The sequence below is a fragment of the Triturus cristatus genome, chromosome 9 (assembly GCF_964204655.1).
Source record: "Triturus cristatus chromosome 9, aTriCri1.1, whole genome shotgun sequence".
Classification (NCBI taxonomy): Eukaryota; Metazoa; Chordata; class Amphibia; order Caudata; family Salamandridae; genus Triturus; species Triturus cristatus.
Genome location: NC_140592.1, coordinates 692262525 through 692279807, shown reverse-complemented (window position 1 = coordinate 692279807; position 17283 = coordinate 692262525). Strand labels below are relative to the sequence as shown.

Below are 17283 nucleotides of genomic sequence, written 5' to 3'. Positions count from 1 at the left end.
GGGTCGCTGCGGTGTTAGTGTCCCGATTGGATCCACTAAGCATTGGCAACCGCAACCCACGCAAGATGAACAAAGCAGCTGCTGGTGCAGACCCACGTGGTCTGAGGGTGCTCTCCTTTGCAGGGAGCGTAGAGCAGGCCTGGAGCAACCAGGGGAACTCTTAGAAAGGAAGATTGTCCTCCGTCAGGGCCCACAAGTCGAGAGACAAGGGACCGCGGAAGGCAGCAAAATGGAGTGCGTAAAAGGGCTCCCACGGGCCACCGGAGCGGGCCAGGGAGCTGAGGGTCGGCACAAATGCTGCTTGAAGGTTGGCTCAAAAATGGGCCAAAGCACAACTTCCCCACTGGTCGGGGTCGTGTGCTGGACAAGAGGTGGCCGGTGTCTCGGGGTATGCGGGGATCTCGGCACCCACGTGGTCCAGGGTGCTCAGACTTGTTGGGCACGCTCACAGGACGCTGGGATGCACTGGAGACCCACCTCGAGGTTGCTGGAAGGCGTCGAAGGTCGTGAGAGCAACGAAGTTCCAACCGGGTATCCTGTAGTCTTTTAGGTGCCTGCCAAGCAGGGGGATAACTCCTTTATCCCAAGGGAGATTTCTTCAGTCAGCTGGGCAGCAGCTCGTCGAAGGTCAGTTCTGTGAAGTCCTGTACGAATCTAAGGCTCTAGGGCAAAGTTATTCCCATATATCCCCAAGATTAGGGGATGGTCCAAAATAGAGCCTACCAATCAGAGTAGAGGCGGGAAAGGGTGGCTACACCCACTCCCCTTTGTGTGTTTCCCGCCTGGGCGAGGGGCAGGATGCCCCTGAACCGGTTCCAGGCGGTGTATGCAGAATTGGGGCTCTGCAGCTGCCTACGTGCAACTCTGAATGGACTTTTGGTGCACCCACCCTGTTCCAATCCACATTATCCTGTCTGGGGAGGTGCTGGCACCTCCCTGCCACAGGAGCCCTATTGTCCAGCTGGAGAGGCTGGGATTTTCCCCAGCAACAGCCAGCCAGAGTCGTGTAGGTGGCGAACAGTAGCCATTTTGTGGTACATGTGCACTTTTAAATTGGTGTCTAAAATATACCGCTTTTCCCATATCACCCTCCTAGCAAGGGGAAATCGTGCCCCCATGCCCATGGCTGGACTGGGGGTATGATTCCTTCATGTTTGACACCAAACACGATATGGTTCGGTGTAGCCATTCCAAAGTTACAGCGATGACGCAATAACTTATAATGCGGTTAAGTATATGGTATGGCTACACTACAAACAACCCAGTAACGGTGTTACGAAGGTTGCAGAGAGGTCCTACTCATGTAGGGGTCCCCCCTCACACATACCTCAGCACCCAGCCCTGTAGGATTACCAGGGCCTGCCATAGGGGTGACCTATGAGAGTATATGTGTTGTAATGGTATGGGACATAGGGTACCTACGTCCCTGTAAGGGGTGCTAGCACCACCTTACCCAGGCTACAGTAGTGGCCTGGTGGTGTCAGTTTGGGTGACTGTCCCAGGGTGGCACAATAAGTGCTGCAGCCCTGGTAGGCCTACTGGGGGACCCATGCCCTGGGTACCTAGGGTACCATTTACAAGGGACTGGAAGGGCATGCCCAGCATCCAATTATGTTTGTACCTAAAGTACTCACAACAGTTTTAGGGAGAAAGCAGATAGGCTGGGGTCCTGGATAGCAGGATCCCAGCCCGACTAGTCAAAAACCACTTAAATACCAGGCAAAAAGTTGGGGGCAACCATTAGTCAGATTCCACTCTCCTACAATTTACAAATACATCTTTTAGTAAAGATGATTTTTATATTACGTGTTTGAAAATACCACTTCTAGAAAGTGGAGATTTTCTTGTTTAACCATCCTGTGTTCCTCTGCCTGTTTGTGTATTCCCTGTCTGAGTTTAGAATGACAGGAAGAGGGGATATGCATTCACACAAGACAGACACAAGGGGGGGATTGATGCGTGTCCTGCCTTTCCTGGGTGACTCATAGCAAGGCTGAAATGGCTGCATTTAGAGTAGTAGGAAGAGTTGTTGCTTTCACCTGAATGGATTGTGGTTGCCTCTCACAAAGCTGTCTCCACCTCCTGTGGTGAACATGGCCTGAACCAGACTGAACTAGTACATGTGGACTCCTAGGAACTTTGTTGGTACCAACTTCAAAGGAAAATGTGGTACAAATATTGGGGCCCTGACCCCAGAACTTTAGATTACTGCTGCACTAAGGAACCTGCCAGGAAGAAGTGCTGGAAGAGCTGTGAGGAGAGACTGCCGCTTTGCTGTGTGCTTTGCGGGGTTGACCTGCAGTTGCTGCTTCTGTTGTGGGCAGGGAAAGGACTGGAAAGTCCTTTCTGCATCCTAAGTATCTCTAAGAGCTTGGCTCCTGTTGGAAGTCTCAGGGAAATCAAATACTGCAACATCTTCCGAGTACCGGCTTCTGGAACTAGACATTACAGCTGCCACAGAGAAGAAAAGGAAACCCAACGCTGTCAAAGACGCCGCTGCTGGCTCTGTGACCTAAAGGCACCACAGAGGGCACAGCCGCACTTCGCACCACAACCCTCTTCTCACCGACAATGATGTCCGACGCCACCGCCGAGCCACTGCTTGCATCGTGACCTGTGTGCACTGCATCCGCACAGCCTCGCTTCACACCACTGTCCTGGTATCCCCAATGACAATGCCACGCCGTCACCGACACCGCTGCCTGCACCGGGACCTGTGGACACTGCTTGTGGAGAACACGGAACACCATCCTACTGTGCACCACAGCCCTAGTTTCACCAACAATGATCTTCCAAGCTGACAACGATACCACTGTCCGCACTGTGGTTTGGGGGCACCACTTGTAGGTTACTGGTCGCACCTCCTGGTCCCTCTTGGCCCACTGACACCAGCACCATCGACTCCAGATCATCAACTGAAATTGCTGCTTGCACGGCGATCTGTGGGCCCCGCACGACGCATTGCCCCATCTCCCACTGCAGCTTGGGGTCTATGGATGACAGTGCTTCAGCAACGACGATGAGCACCGCCCCACTTCACACCTCAGCACTGGTCTCACTGATGCCTCTGGATGACCGTAACCGAGCCACTGCCTGCACCAGGACCTGAGAGCACTGCGTGTCACACAGCTCTGCTTCACACTGCAGCTTCGACTCCTGCCAGTGCTCCTGAATCCAAACTCACAGAGTTCTACCTGTAACGCGTATGACTTCAAGGGCCTGACAACTCATGCACCGATGTCCAGAACTGACGCCTATCAACAACGCTTCTCCGGAGCTCAACGCAAGGTCCGACACCCTACATCTCCGTATATACTGTTTTACGGGTCTCCACCCCACTGTAGATGGCCGGTGACATCCGGCCCAAACTGTAGGATTTGTTTGTGCACAAAGCTGTGATATCCCCAGACAGAGCTATCAACTTTTAGGAACTGTATATTAAGTCTATATTTGCTTTATTGGTATTTGGATCACTTTATATTTGATTTTTATTGTTTTGGGTTTTACTTTTCCAAAAATCATGTCTATGTCTGGAGAAACAGCAGCTGCACCTGCAAAAATGGATTTTGAGCTGACCACTGCGGCTCAGCTCAAGGCTTTCTGCAAGGGGTTTGAGCTTTTGTACGAGAGGCTTTACCAGGAAGATGGAGCTGCAAAAGGCACTAAGGGCCTAAATAGAAGCTTAGATGCAGCACATGTTACTCAATCTGCAATGGTTCACCATCCTAAAACATTTATATCATATCTCTTTAGAGTAAATGGTAGTTCAAAAAAGTTTCTTCAAATAGAAAACACATTCAATACATGCTTTTTCAGTACATAACATCAATTAGGCAGTTTAAATTTGGAATCCTTTATTCATTTTTTTCTTTTCATATTCCATTAAGAACCATAGCCAACACGATTTCTCCTCACTGACTTATTCAGGGCTCTCTGTCAGGTAGTAAGACTCAGCAATTATTGTGTCACATCATTGGTTCGAAAACATTTTGTGTAAACTTAAGGTATCCAATATTCAATTTTACAGTTCCAGTACCAATGGCGGGGTCCTATAGTTGGGGGACTCATTCCACATTTTCTTCATGCATGGTGTCCCACTATATAGTTCAAGGTAAAAGATTGGAGCATTGTACGAAAGGTTTTACCAGAAAGTTGGAGCTGCAATAGGCACTGAGGGCCTGGAAAGAAGCTTGTGATGCAGCATGTGTAGCTGCAGCTTAGGAGGACAAGGAACTGGATGATGCTGAGGAGCTGGTCCAAGATTCCAGCTGCAGCCCTTGCAGATAAGAGCAGTGGGGCCGTGTGGGGGTGGGGTTAGACAGACGACGACGAGGAAAAATGAATTATTTATTTAAATTTCCCTCGTCATCGTCTTTCGAAATCCCCCACACCCAGCCCCAATGCCCTTACCTGCAGGGGCTGTGGATGCAAGATTCACTGGGAGAATCTGGGACTGCCTGTGGAGCAGGGGGGCAACATCTTGCCAGGAGCAATAGTTACCCCGGGGCAGGGAGCAGTAAATCATCCAGAGGCCTTTCTCCAGAGGAGCTGAAGGACAGGAGAGAGAAGATAAAAATTGGAGGTAGCTAATCTCGCGTTGGTGAATGGAGCAAGCCTTAGAAAGAGAAAAAGCTGACCATGGAGGAGGAGGAGAAGGATAAAAGAAATTGGCCATTAAGTAGAGGAAATTAATGTTGGGTCGTGAACTGAGTCTGATGGAACTGTACCTTAAGTCCAGGCAGGCTGAATCCAGCAGTGATAGTGGCAGCATTTCATCAGTGTTCTCTGACAAGAGAGTACACATACCCACAGGTCTGGTGCCACATCAAATCCTCCCATTCAAACAAAACTTTGATAGACTCCATTATACAGAAGTTATTAAAAACACACTATATAACAATCGCAACCATACTCTGCATTCTGTATCACATTCCTCACACTCAAGCGAAACTTGTCACTGTCATGAGACAACAGGGTACTACCCTTTCTCACATTTTTACTCCAAGCTGTACTTCCCCTTGTAATGTCTTGCAACATAGTACTTCACTTCTTTCACATTGCACCCAAGGTACTACTCTTCCCCAACTTAGCACACCACAGGGTACTCGCCCAAGTAACTTCTTACAACAGGCTACTAGACTTTCAACTTCGCTTACCATGAAACACTCCCCCATACAATCTCTTGCAACAGGGTACTGTTCTTTCCCAAGTTTGTAACATATGCACTGCACAAGTATTTCATTTGATGAGGTACTACAATTCCCTACATCAACAACACTTTGGCACGCGCAACCACAATGTATCAACACAACCGCTTGCAGATGGGTACTACACACCTAGCTAAACTATTAGCTAGAGTCCATTAGGAGTTAAAAGAAAATGCTCCAATAATACTTTGAAAACAACCTACAGGTGGAAAATTTAATTCCCAACCTGTCTTGCCGCACTAAGCATTAGCACACCACACCATTAACATGAGATGCAATTCCAAATAAAAGAATTCAACATACATGAACATTTACTAACCCAACACATGCATTATTAATAGGATGTATGTGGTATATGTCAATATGCAAGATTCATAAACCAAATGGTTCTCCAACCTAATAATCCTGAAAATTGGTGGGAAACACTATACATTTCTTAAAAAAGCACATATAATGATACATACTTCATGAATGCCAAATATCCCTCTAATTAATCAACTGAATGTCATATTTTACCACTGCAATTGGACAAATTCCAGGCAGGCAATGGATCGACTTCTCATGACTTCTCCTCAGTTGGCTCCTTGTTCTTGCCAGACTGTGTCAGACCTTGCCCAACACTCTTCACTGGGCTCCTTCTTCCGAAAAGCATCTGCTGACACCACTTGACCATGGATTTGAGGGTGGGCAGTACCCGACTAGTCTGCAATGGCAACAGGGGCATCTTCTTTCTCACAACAGGCATCTTCCTCTTCCACAGAAACTCCCAATTGCCAACAAAGTCTTGCCAAGTTTTTGTGGAGTTTTTTTTAAGAACTCACTGCCAAAATATTGTTGTTAGAGGGCATGTTCTTCATACAAGAGATAGGAGCCACTCGAGAAGGAGGTACTTTTTTTATTTCATGTTAGGCCCTTATGCTACATCAACAGCAGGTAGGTCCTGTCGGTGCTCCATTCGGCTTCCAATTGTCCCTATTTCTTGCTTCCACTAAAGACCACACACCAACATTTTATTACATCATATGTGCTCTCAGCTTTCCATCCTCATCATTCCAAACACCAACTCAGACATTCAGTTAATGGGAACCCACAGTATACTATACAGTCTTACACAGGACTACTGTGAGTACCTCCCATTGCTTAGAGCCGCCACATGCTGAGTGTAAGCAGTCAGAAATTTACGGCTTGAGGGACATGGCTTCAGCACCAGCACAAGATGGTGATTCTCCCGCAAGCTCAGACACTGACGTGAAGCTTTTTTTTACTACTGTGGCTACTTCTTTACCACTCCTACTCAATACGAATGCGGTCTGCAGCCTCTCAAGGCCAGCAGTAACCCCGCATGCCGTTCTGCACCATGAAGGTGCTTTATGAGGCCCGTATGCTGCGGGTTGATTTCCTTCACATAGACGCAAGCGGCTGCCATTTTAGGTTGCGTCGCTCACCTCAGAGCTTTTTTCTTTTGTTTTTTTCTATTTTTGCAACATTTCAGTGCTCATTCCTCACAACTGAGGCCTAACTCAACTGGGGCCTCTTTATATGCTACAAATATTGGACCTGGTTGCTACAAGTGGTGACTTTTTCCTTTTGGCTGCTGATGCTTCCTCTGTGAGGGTATGTATCCTCAGGCATGTATGTTCACTAATGACTTTCTCTATTTATAACCTGGGTCTGGTTCTCTGATACTCTTATTGCTGAAAAACTACTGTAGCCCTACAGGATACCTTCTAGTTTTTATAACGTATAACAACATTTGGGAAATATGGTTTTGAGAATACTTCGTCATAAACCTTCTTTTTTTAATTTAGTTTTTACTGAACTGCTGGATCTAATATTCTCCTCTGCAACAAATTGAGGATCGCTGGACTGTTATGGAGGGGAAGATTTCAGAGTTGGAACAACGTGTGGGAGAGCCTCAAGATGTAACTACCAAGATACCTATGTTGGAACAAGAAATTCAGAAGCTCAAGATTCACTCCGAAGACCTTGAAAATTGAAATAGATGTTACAATTTTCGTCAATATTGTCTTCCGGAGAACATTGAGGGCTCTGATCTTCTGGCCTTCCTAAAGATTTTTTTTCAGACCTCCTGACTCTTTCACCTATGCTGCCTTTTAACATTCAGCATGCACATCATTTGGGCCATCATCAACCTCATTCAGCAAAGCCATGTGGCATCATAATGCTCTTTTTGGAATTCACTGATCTGATGTGTGTCTTCAAGGCTGCTAAAGTAAAATGCTGTCTTATTTGGTCTGGCCATAACCTGTTTATCTCACAAGATGTCTCCAATGCAAGCAATGCAGCCAACAAGAATTCTTAGCTCTTCGTCCCCAGATGCAACATCTGAATATTCAATATTGCATTCTCCATTCCTGCCTATGTAAGATCACCTATGAAGGCACCTCACATTCTTTTGATGACCAGGTTCAATTGAAAGCTTTTCTGCAAAGTATTACGAATCACAATATGGAGACCAATGCGTAATATTTTCAAATATGCTTAATTTTCTTCCCCTGACTTTTTTTTTTCTTTTTCAATTTTTGCTCCAAATATAATTTTCTTAATGTCTATAACTAATCTCCCTTTTCTTTTGTTTTCTTGTATTTTATTATGAATGTTACAAATACTCTTAATTTTATTGCATGGTTGTGTCTCACTCTCTCCTTTGTCTCTATATTTCCCTTTAATCTGAGGCTACTTGTTATATAACTTTTATAGTCTTTTTCTATGTTGCTGTTCATGTTCTTGGCGTAAACATGCCCTTCACTTACCCTTCAAACTTTTCAATTCAGGTCAGGACTTTTATCCTTGATGTGTCTTTCATTTCTCATTTTCTTAATTCATTCTCCTCAGCCCTCCCTCCCCCTTATTTGACATGTTTCCTTCTTGTCTCCCCTCTTACTATTCTTGTTCCTAAATGAGTGTTTTCCCTATTCTTGTTTTCTTCCTTTCATAACTACATTTTTATATTATTTGATGGTCAATAAATGTATCTTTTTGTCTCCTTTATTTGTCTTGCAGCCCATGGAACCTATTCCCATATATTTTCCCTCACCCCTCAACATGTTTAATGTTCTCTCGTGGAATGTCTGTGGTCTGGGTCATCCCATCAAGTGTCTGAAGGTAGATGGATTCAACCCAGATCTGTGACTCGGGGTGAGTGTCTGAAAAGTTTCAGTGCTCCGTCCATCATCTCCTTGTGTTTGCCCTAAGTTGGCAGGGTATGCCGAGACGTGGGTCCCTTGCTCACTCAGCCACTGGATTCAAGCTAGCCTGGCTGATGAGGGGCGTTACCTCTAAACTGGTCCCAGGATGCTTGTTTCCGGTGCAGGGAAGACATGGCTTGGCAGTTCAGGCTGGACTGTTCTCATGAGGCATATGGTCCATACTGATTTGTATATAGCTGTGTCTGAACTGGGGTGGTGATGTGAGCTAAAGAATGATGATGGATTCAACCCAGATCTGTGACTGGGGGTGAGTGTCTGGAAAGTTTCAGGGCTCCGTCCATCATCTCCCTGTGTTTGCTTTGCTCACCCTTAGTTGGCAGGGTATGCCCAGATGTGGGTCCCTTGCTCACTTTGCCACTGGATTCAAGCTAGCCTGGTTTATGAGTGGTGTTACCCCAAAACTGGTCCCAGGATGCTGGTTTCCGGTCCAGGGAAGACATGGCTTGGCAGTTCAGACTGGACTGTTCCCATGAGGCACAGGGTCAAGACCGATTTGCAAATAGCTGTGTCTGAACTGGGGTGGCGAAGTGAGCTAAAGAAGGATGATGGATTCAACCCAGATCCTTGACTGGGGGTGAGTGTCTGAAAAGTTTCAGCTCTCCGTTCATCATCTCCTTGTGTTTTCTTTGTTCGCCCTAAGTAGGCAGGGTATGCCCAGACGTGGGTCCCTTGCTCACTTTGCCACTGGATTAAAGCTAGCCTGGCTGATGAGGGGTGTTACCCCGAAACTGGTCTCAGGATACTTGTTTCCAGTCCAGGGAAGACAAGGCTTGGCAGTTCGGGCTGGACTGTTCCCATGAGGCACAGGGTGAAGACTGATCTGCATATAGCTGTGTCTGAACTGGGGTGGCAAAGTGAGCTAAAGAATGGGGATGGATTCAACCTAGATCTGTGACCGGGGTGAGTGTCTGAAAAGTATCAGTGCTCTGTCCATCATCTCCTTGTGTTTGCTTTGTTCACCCTAAGTTGGCAGGATATGCCCAGACGTGGGTCCCTTGCTCACTTTGCCACTGGATTAAAGCTAACCTGGCTGATGCGGGTGTTACCCCAAAGCTGGCCCCAGGATGCTTGTTTTCGGTCCAGGGAAGACATGGCTTGGCAGTTCAGGCTGGAGTGTTTCCATGAGGCACAGGGTCAAGACTGATTTGCATATAGCTGTGTCTGAAAAGGGGTGGCGAAGTGAGCTAAAGAATGATGATGGATTCAACCCAGATCAGTGACTGGGGGTGAGTGTCTGAAAAGTTTCAGCTCTCCGTCCATCATCTCCTTGTGTTTGCTTTGTTCGCCCTAAGCTAGCAGGGTATGCCCAGACGTGGGTCCCATCTCACTAACAATTACAATTGTAAAATATTTGCTAAAATCTTAGCATCTCATTTGGAGACTATCATTCCCTTTCTTATTAAACTTGACCAGGCTGGTTTTATTAAGGGCAGACTTGCATCTGATAATACCAGAATGTTTTCCAACATTCTTGCCCTTGGTAAAAAATACTCCTCTCCCCTAGCAGCCCTGTCGCTTGATGCTGAAAAAGCTTTTGATTGTATAAACTGGCAATTTATGGTCACTACACTTCGTTGGTTTGGTTTTGACCATAAGTTTATTTCTTATATCAAACTGCTACATGTTGAACCACGCGCTAGTGTGTTTGTTAATGGTCATTTTATATTTTCAATTGCATAGAGGCACTAGACAGGGTTATCTTCCTTCTCCCAAGAAATCAAACTCTCTGCATATGCAGATGATATCCTAGTCTATATGTCCAATCCTTCCAATTCCCTGGATCCTTTTTGACAAGAGATTGCATTGTATTCCAGTGTCTCTAGTTACAAACTACATTTTTCTAAACATGAGACTTTACCCGTAAACTCCTCCTGTTATCGCCATATGTTTGATAAGACTAACTTTATTTGGTGTCCCCATAAGATTAAATACCTTGGGATATGGTTTTCTTCTACCATACCCGATGCACTAGCTCATTTACTACTCTAAAACTTAGACTCCATAAATTATTATCTTCCTGGTCTCCTTTATTTGTATCCATGTGGGGTAGATTAGACACCATTAAAATGATGATTGTCCCTCATGTTCTTTTTATGCTTTCTATGTTACCCTTTAAAGTTCCTAATTGCTATTTTTCTCAGATCACTTCTATCTGTACTAAATTCCTTTGGAATAATAAACATGTTCATATTGATTTATCTACATTAATTCGACCAAAGACTGAAGGTGATGTACGGTTTTCAGACTTTAAATTATATCATACAGCCTTTTTAATTCAACAGTTTTATACTATGTCTAAAGAACACCATGACTCTCCTATACCAACATGGGTTGTTTTTGAACGCTCTCTATTACATGACTTTTCTTTTCAGGATGTTGTTTTCATGTCTAATTGTACATTCATATCTAAATACCCAATTTTAAAGTATTGCCAATATCTATTACACACACTAGTTACCCAAGGAACAGATTTTTGTCAATCGTTAATTGTTTCCTCTATTTGGTACAATAAATGTGTCAAATTCCACCATAAATCATTTTACTTTAAATATATATTGGAAAGAAAAGGGTATTTTTATGTGTATCATTTGGTCTCTCATAACTCCATTATGCCCTTTCCTCAGTTGCAGGAAAGATATGGCCTGCCTGATTCCTTCCTTCAGCAACATAACCTATTTTTTCCTGTACTTCAAGCCTTTTTTACTAAACAAAAACTTTACATCCGATGATACTTCACTCATTCCTATGACACCACTATAAAATATTACTACTGACTCTACCCCAGAGCTTCCTTTATATATAAATCTCGATATTCCCCTATCAGTATGAGGAACAACTCCTCTATTGAGCTTTTGTGGAAAAAGATTTATTTCAATCACTATCTATTCATCAATGGGATCAATTATGGTGAAATAAGTTTAGTACCTCTAAAAATGCCAATATTACACACTTTAATTTTTATATAAAATAGAGCTGTTATTATTCCCTCCTTTCTTCATAAAATGTACCCCTCTATTTCTCCCTTGTGCTGGTTATGTCTCTCCTCTGATGGTACTTTGACTCACCTACTTTATTATTGTCCTAAAGTGAATGAATTTTGGAAAGCCATATGGTGTAAATGTTTATTGATTTTTTCAAGTAAAATTCCATTCTCTATTCAAAATATCTGCTGATTTTAATCATCTTTCTCCCAAAACTATTTTATTTGACCTTTGTATTGCTCCTGCATTCAAAGTTATACTAACGTGTTGGAAAGATAACTCTAAATTATGTTTTTTAGTTTGGTGGTACCTTATTTGTGATGAACATAGAATATCTTTTGTCTCATCTTTTTTGTTATCTCAAAAAATTAAATCTAATTTACTTTGTTTACCGTTTACTACTTTTCTATCTTCACGCTCTTCACTCTCCTAACACTCATGATTTTCTTCATATATCTTCTCTCTGTCACTTCTTTTTCTCCTCTTTAGTCTCTCCTTCCCTCTCTTCCTTTTTGTAAAAAACTGACAAAATATAATTATTATTGGTTCATTTCATTTTTCTTAGCACTAGATTTAAATTTCGTTTTCTATGTTATTAAGGGATTTCTTGTTTAAACAATTTCATTAACTGTGTACTCTGTTTAACTTGTTATATTTTGCTTAGCAATTGTATTGTTTATTATCTTCTCACTTTCAATAAAAAAGTATTCAACTAAATAAAAGAAATTCAGGCTTAATTTTTGCAAATGTTTATTAGCTGAAGTCTACAGCTCATAACCATGCAATGCTTTCTGACTGCAGGGAAGTCGCCAGGAACTGTGGGTTAACATGCAAGCTGCAAATAATGTGAAATGCCCGTTTGCTGCCCCTTTCTCTTAGTGTGCTGTAAGAGTTCTCAATGTGTGCGCTGTGGTTCCCAATTGCTAAAGGAATTGTCAGTTATAAGAATTTACCCTGTGCAAATGTGACCGGCGTACGCAATTCAACAGTGAATTTATGTAAATTAATTGTAGCAAAATGATTTTTTTTAATTAAAATACTGGTTCCACCTCTTTTAATTTGATTTTTATCTGCCAGTGTTCCGTCAGCTCTTTTTTTCTGGGGAAGAGTGGCTTTGTGTGGTACCTCAATTGGCTTCCATAGCCCACCTCCATCTTACACCCTCCCCCTATTTCTTGCCATCTTTTTTTTTTTTTTTTTACTGAGGGATTCCGTGCTATTGCTTTTGTGGTTTTTTTTCTAAGTAGGTGATACCTTCTGGCATGTTTCTTTCAAGCTTTTGTCTGTTATAATTAGGTACTATGATCACAAAGAACAGCGGAGAGGTAAAAAGCTTCTGACTATTTAAAAATCTAGCCAGCAAGACATTTCTTCGATATCTACGGATAATAGGTAACCGTATTTAGATATAGTATCGACAGCTTCGGCCAGGATATTTTTTTGCAAGAATAAGTATGTAAATTATCACTACAACATATTACATCAGAAGGAACATCACCTGATGCTAGACAGGATCGGGCTGAGACTGAAACTAGGCACAGGCTTTAAATATGAGTGGCAGCCATTAGAGAATCAGATAGTAAAAAATGTGTAAATCTGGGCAGTTTTGACCTTGTAAAGACACGTTCTATAGTTTTTTTGCAAGGTATAGGAGACTGCACTCCGTGCATCTGTAAATATCAACAGAAAAAAATAGCCCAGCAGACTATAAAACAGGCACACAAACAGCCACACTCACCTGTCAGACCATGGCACTGCCATATCAGCGAAGTGAAATGATAAATGAATTGAGATACCACGCACACCTGTTTTGCCAGAATATATTCAATTTTAAGAAAAGTAATGGCGTGCTGAAGAGGAGCGACCTCTAAACCAAGGTGGAGAAATAACGATATAGTTGCACTGCTCAAGGCTGGGCAGTGTCCCTCTTCTAGCACAGCGGTGAGTTGGTGACGAAGTCACCAGGATCCAAATATAGTTGCGCCAGAAAGTTCAAATCATATTTATTTGAGCACGAATATTCATTCTTCGTTAGTATTTTAACAAATCACAAGTTGTTCATGGAAGAAACCAAAGAAAAGTCCCCAATGCATTTCGGGTATAACCCTTCGTCAGGAGGAATCCTAGACAAAGAAAGGTGGGAGTAAATATCACAACCCCCTAATAAACTAGCTTGTATAAGTGATGTAAGTATATGAAAAGAAGGCTTGCGTGTAAGACACAGAGATGAAAAGATAAATAGACGAGTGACAAAAAATGAATGAACGAGTGACAAAAAAGAAACGAAGCAGTGTTCCGATTTATAGCCACGAGTGCAGCCCATGGTGAGGAGTTAAACGTGAACTAAATACATGCAGCAAGACAGGATTATCAGAAAACCGAAAGTGAATAAGACCCATAAAATACATTTGTAAAGTATAAACAAACGGTCAGACGTTAATGAATACGCAAAGTCCCAAAGGTGCATCCAAAGAGGTTCGTTGTGAAGATATGGTAGAAGAGTTACCTTGGTAAAACATGAACGACCATCGACCGAGTGCTCGCGAAGACGCGGTAGAGTGCTACTGTCTCGTTGGTGGGTTATAAATAGTGAAAGCGGACTGATAAATGGCGGCCATCTTAGAGAAGGTAAATACGAGATTGATCATGTGTAAAACCGCAGCAAACTGCGGAAAGTTATTCAAAAGAACGACAGGTGAAAAAATTCAAATAATCAAGGGATGATGAAAAATAAGTGAAAGAAGATAACTCTTCCATGAAACGAAATATATAATGTGTTGTGAGAAATAAACCCACTTGCATATGTTTTGTTTAGTACACCTATGTATCTCATCTTCTGCATTCACTTCTACCTCACTTTATCTGTTCTTTCGCACTCTTTCAGACATCCTTTTTTCAATTTTTCAATGTTTTAATTTTTTAATTTTATTTATTCATCGACATTCACTTCCTCTAGTCTTGCTACTTTTTCATTCTACCTCACCTTTTTACACGTTGCCAAAGAGTACATTTATTGGATTTTTCAGTACAGGCATCTTCACAGCCCTCATTTTTTATTTTTTCAACTTTATTTAATGAGCACTTTATTCTGATCACCCATGTTTGGGTTTATTTTGTGCTGAGATGTCTGGCTCCCAAGGCTGAGAGACAAAGTGGTGTCTTGTGTGCATAGTTTTATTTCAATAGGTTGGACTTTGTTTTATTTTAATGAACTTTGGGTGGAATGCGATGTCCTGCTGGACACGTTCTAGTATCTCAGCAGGCACTAGTTTTACCAGCCACTCCTTGGAGGGTTCGGCACACACACACACCCTCCACCACAGGCGTCACGAGTGACGTGAGCATGCTAATAAAAGGGCAGGAGTGCATGTGCTCATGGCCAGTTAAATAAGCATACCCACAGTGTCTGTGTCACTTATTTCATTAGCCTGTGGGCCCAGGGCTCACAACTCTACATTGCCTTCAGTCGGGTATGGAGAGCTGTCTGTCGGATTTCACCAATACATTAACACTGACAAAAACGCACAATACACTCTCTCTCTCCCTGTTTTGAAAGTTCTCGTAAATTTTGGCTTTTTGACAAAATATTGTGTTTTTTCTCAGTACTCCTACCAATCCGCATTCCTCTCCCTTTACACTGCCCATGAGCCCCTCTCATGCACCCTGCTTGCCCTATAATGTATTACATGCCAGCGCGATTGTTGGGAAAATCTGAAGCTCACCCCCCCAATCTTACTGACCAAGCTACGCCCCTGTGCCGGACTGACCCGTAGGCCAGTCCAGACCTTATTGTAGAGCCTTAAGGACATGCCAGATTACACATTTGTTTCAACTGTGTTGTTGATATTGAGAACCCGACAACAGGCTCCGTCCTAATGCCCCATCAAAAAAACTGGTTGGTGAGGTTTTATAGGGAAGTTGTGCTTTATATTACAGCCCCTCAAAACTCCTTATATAGTTTTGGTCAGTTGTGGCTAATTGTATTGCCAATGCTCTAACGACTTGAAAGAAAGAAACGAATCATCTGCTACTGCAAGCGGGTTGGAAAAGATATTGGGAGGGATTGTTGCCATACTTCCAACGCAGTATTTCATTCTAGCTTTGATGTCACAAGGGCCTAGGCCGGAGAGACCCAATAAAGGAGGCCATTTGTGGAAAGCTTATGTTGGTACCTGGCATGGTAATCTTGTAGACGTCCAGTAATTTGAAACCACAAAACAATAGCTATTTTTGTTTCTCCGCATTAGGCACTTTAATCCTATTCTAGGATTAAAGTGGAGGAGGCATGAAATAGGTTCACCCTACTGAATGTAATATGAGTATTTTCAAACTGGATTAACCTCATATAAGGCAATAAGAGATTGTTTATCCTGTTTTCCAGTATCTCCACTACTTTGTTGTATGTAAATGCTGCTAAATTACTGTATAGGATGTATTTGTTTGGATGATGATTCTATAGGGCCACAGAATATTATATCGCAAATTTTTAATACAGCTTTCAATTCGATTAGCTTTTTACTCAAAATCACAGCAAGCACCACGTACCAGAAGAGGTAATACAGCCACATGGGAAAAATAACTAAATTCACAGAAACAACACAAGCAAGATGTCGCTTTTAAAAACAGGGCAGATAACATTTCTTTGCTGTTGCTTGGACAAACAAAAAGCTACAGTTACAAGTAAAAAAAATGTTGCTCAGAGTCAAGAGGACAATCCACTAAAGACATAACGAAGTTAATACTAAGGATGGTAGCTGAGAGAGCCAAATGCACGCATGAAGTATAATACATAGTTTTAAATAACAAAAAAAAAATTTTTTTTTGCAGGTTGAAAAATACAAAGGGCCACATGTATCATTCCAAATTGCGATCGCAAACGCCGAAATTGACAGAATTTCGGCTTTTGCGATCACAATTTGGCTCAGTGGTATGTGAAAAACTGCCTCGCAAAATAAGGAATCGCAACATTTGCGATTCCTTATTTTGCGATTACATTTAAGGAATCGCAAATTGCATTTCCTTAAATGCAATGTAAGAAGCACAGAAAAAGTGAAATTTGGCCTTAAGGAATCGCAAATTACCACCAACTTCAAGGTGGTGGTAATTTGCGATTTCTCTGAAAAATGCACTTTTTTGCATCTTTCAAAGTGCCATGTGGCGCACATACATGCCCTTAGGGCATGTATATGTGCTACATGTGCACACATGCACATTTCAGGGGTGCAACAGGGTGTCCTTTTGACACCCTGGCACCCTTGAAATTGCATTCTCAATTTGTGATTCTCTAATTGAGAATCACAAATTGAGAATGTCTTCTTATTCATTCCTGTGGGCCTCTAGGCCCATAGGAATTAATAGGGAGGTATTCCTTAACTGCGAATCGGAATTTGCAATTCGCAATTAAGGAATATGTAGGATTCGCAAAATAATTTGCAAATCCTACATACATAGCGTTTTGCGATTCTCAAATAGCGATTCGCAAAAAATCGCTATTTGAGAATCACAAAAATTTATTTTCATACATGTGGCCCAAAATATGTTTTTTTAACCCCTTCAGTGCCCATGACGAGATAGTCTCGTCATGGAGCGCGGTTGCGCTGTGCCCATGACGAGACTATCTCGTCATGAACCCCGCCCGCTAATGAAACGCCCGGCACAGGGCGTGGAAAGGGCGGGGCACTGAAGAGGTTAAACTACATTACAGAGGTCGTAAATAAAAAACATTAAAATGTAAACTAAGTTACAGAAATAACAAGTATTAAAGTAGGTTTATCCTACGAATCCATGTGATATTTTTGCAGACGCCCCACAAGCTTGATTTGCAGATTACTATTGTCAGGTGCGAAATTGCCGCCCTGGGTACTT

General features: G+C 42.7%; 1 protein-coding gene across 6 annotated transcripts in view; it reads right to left on the bottom strand.

Moving 5' to 3' along the window:
• Positions 1-17283, bottom strand: part of LOC146798510 (cytochrome P450 2F2-like) — a 443597-nt gene that overhangs the window by 334242 nt on the left and 92072 nt on the right. The window contains exon 1 of one of the 6 annotated variants that reach the window (XM_085625790.1): positions 13925-13962. The exons of the other annotated variants lie outside the window; for them this stretch is intronic. Coding sequence (XP_085481916.1) covers positions 13925-13947 — 23 coding nt within the window. The 5' untranslated portion in view covers positions 13948-13962. Of the gene's footprint in view, positions 1-13924; positions 13963-17283 lie in introns of those variants that run through there. 6 annotated transcript variants of the gene reach the window in all.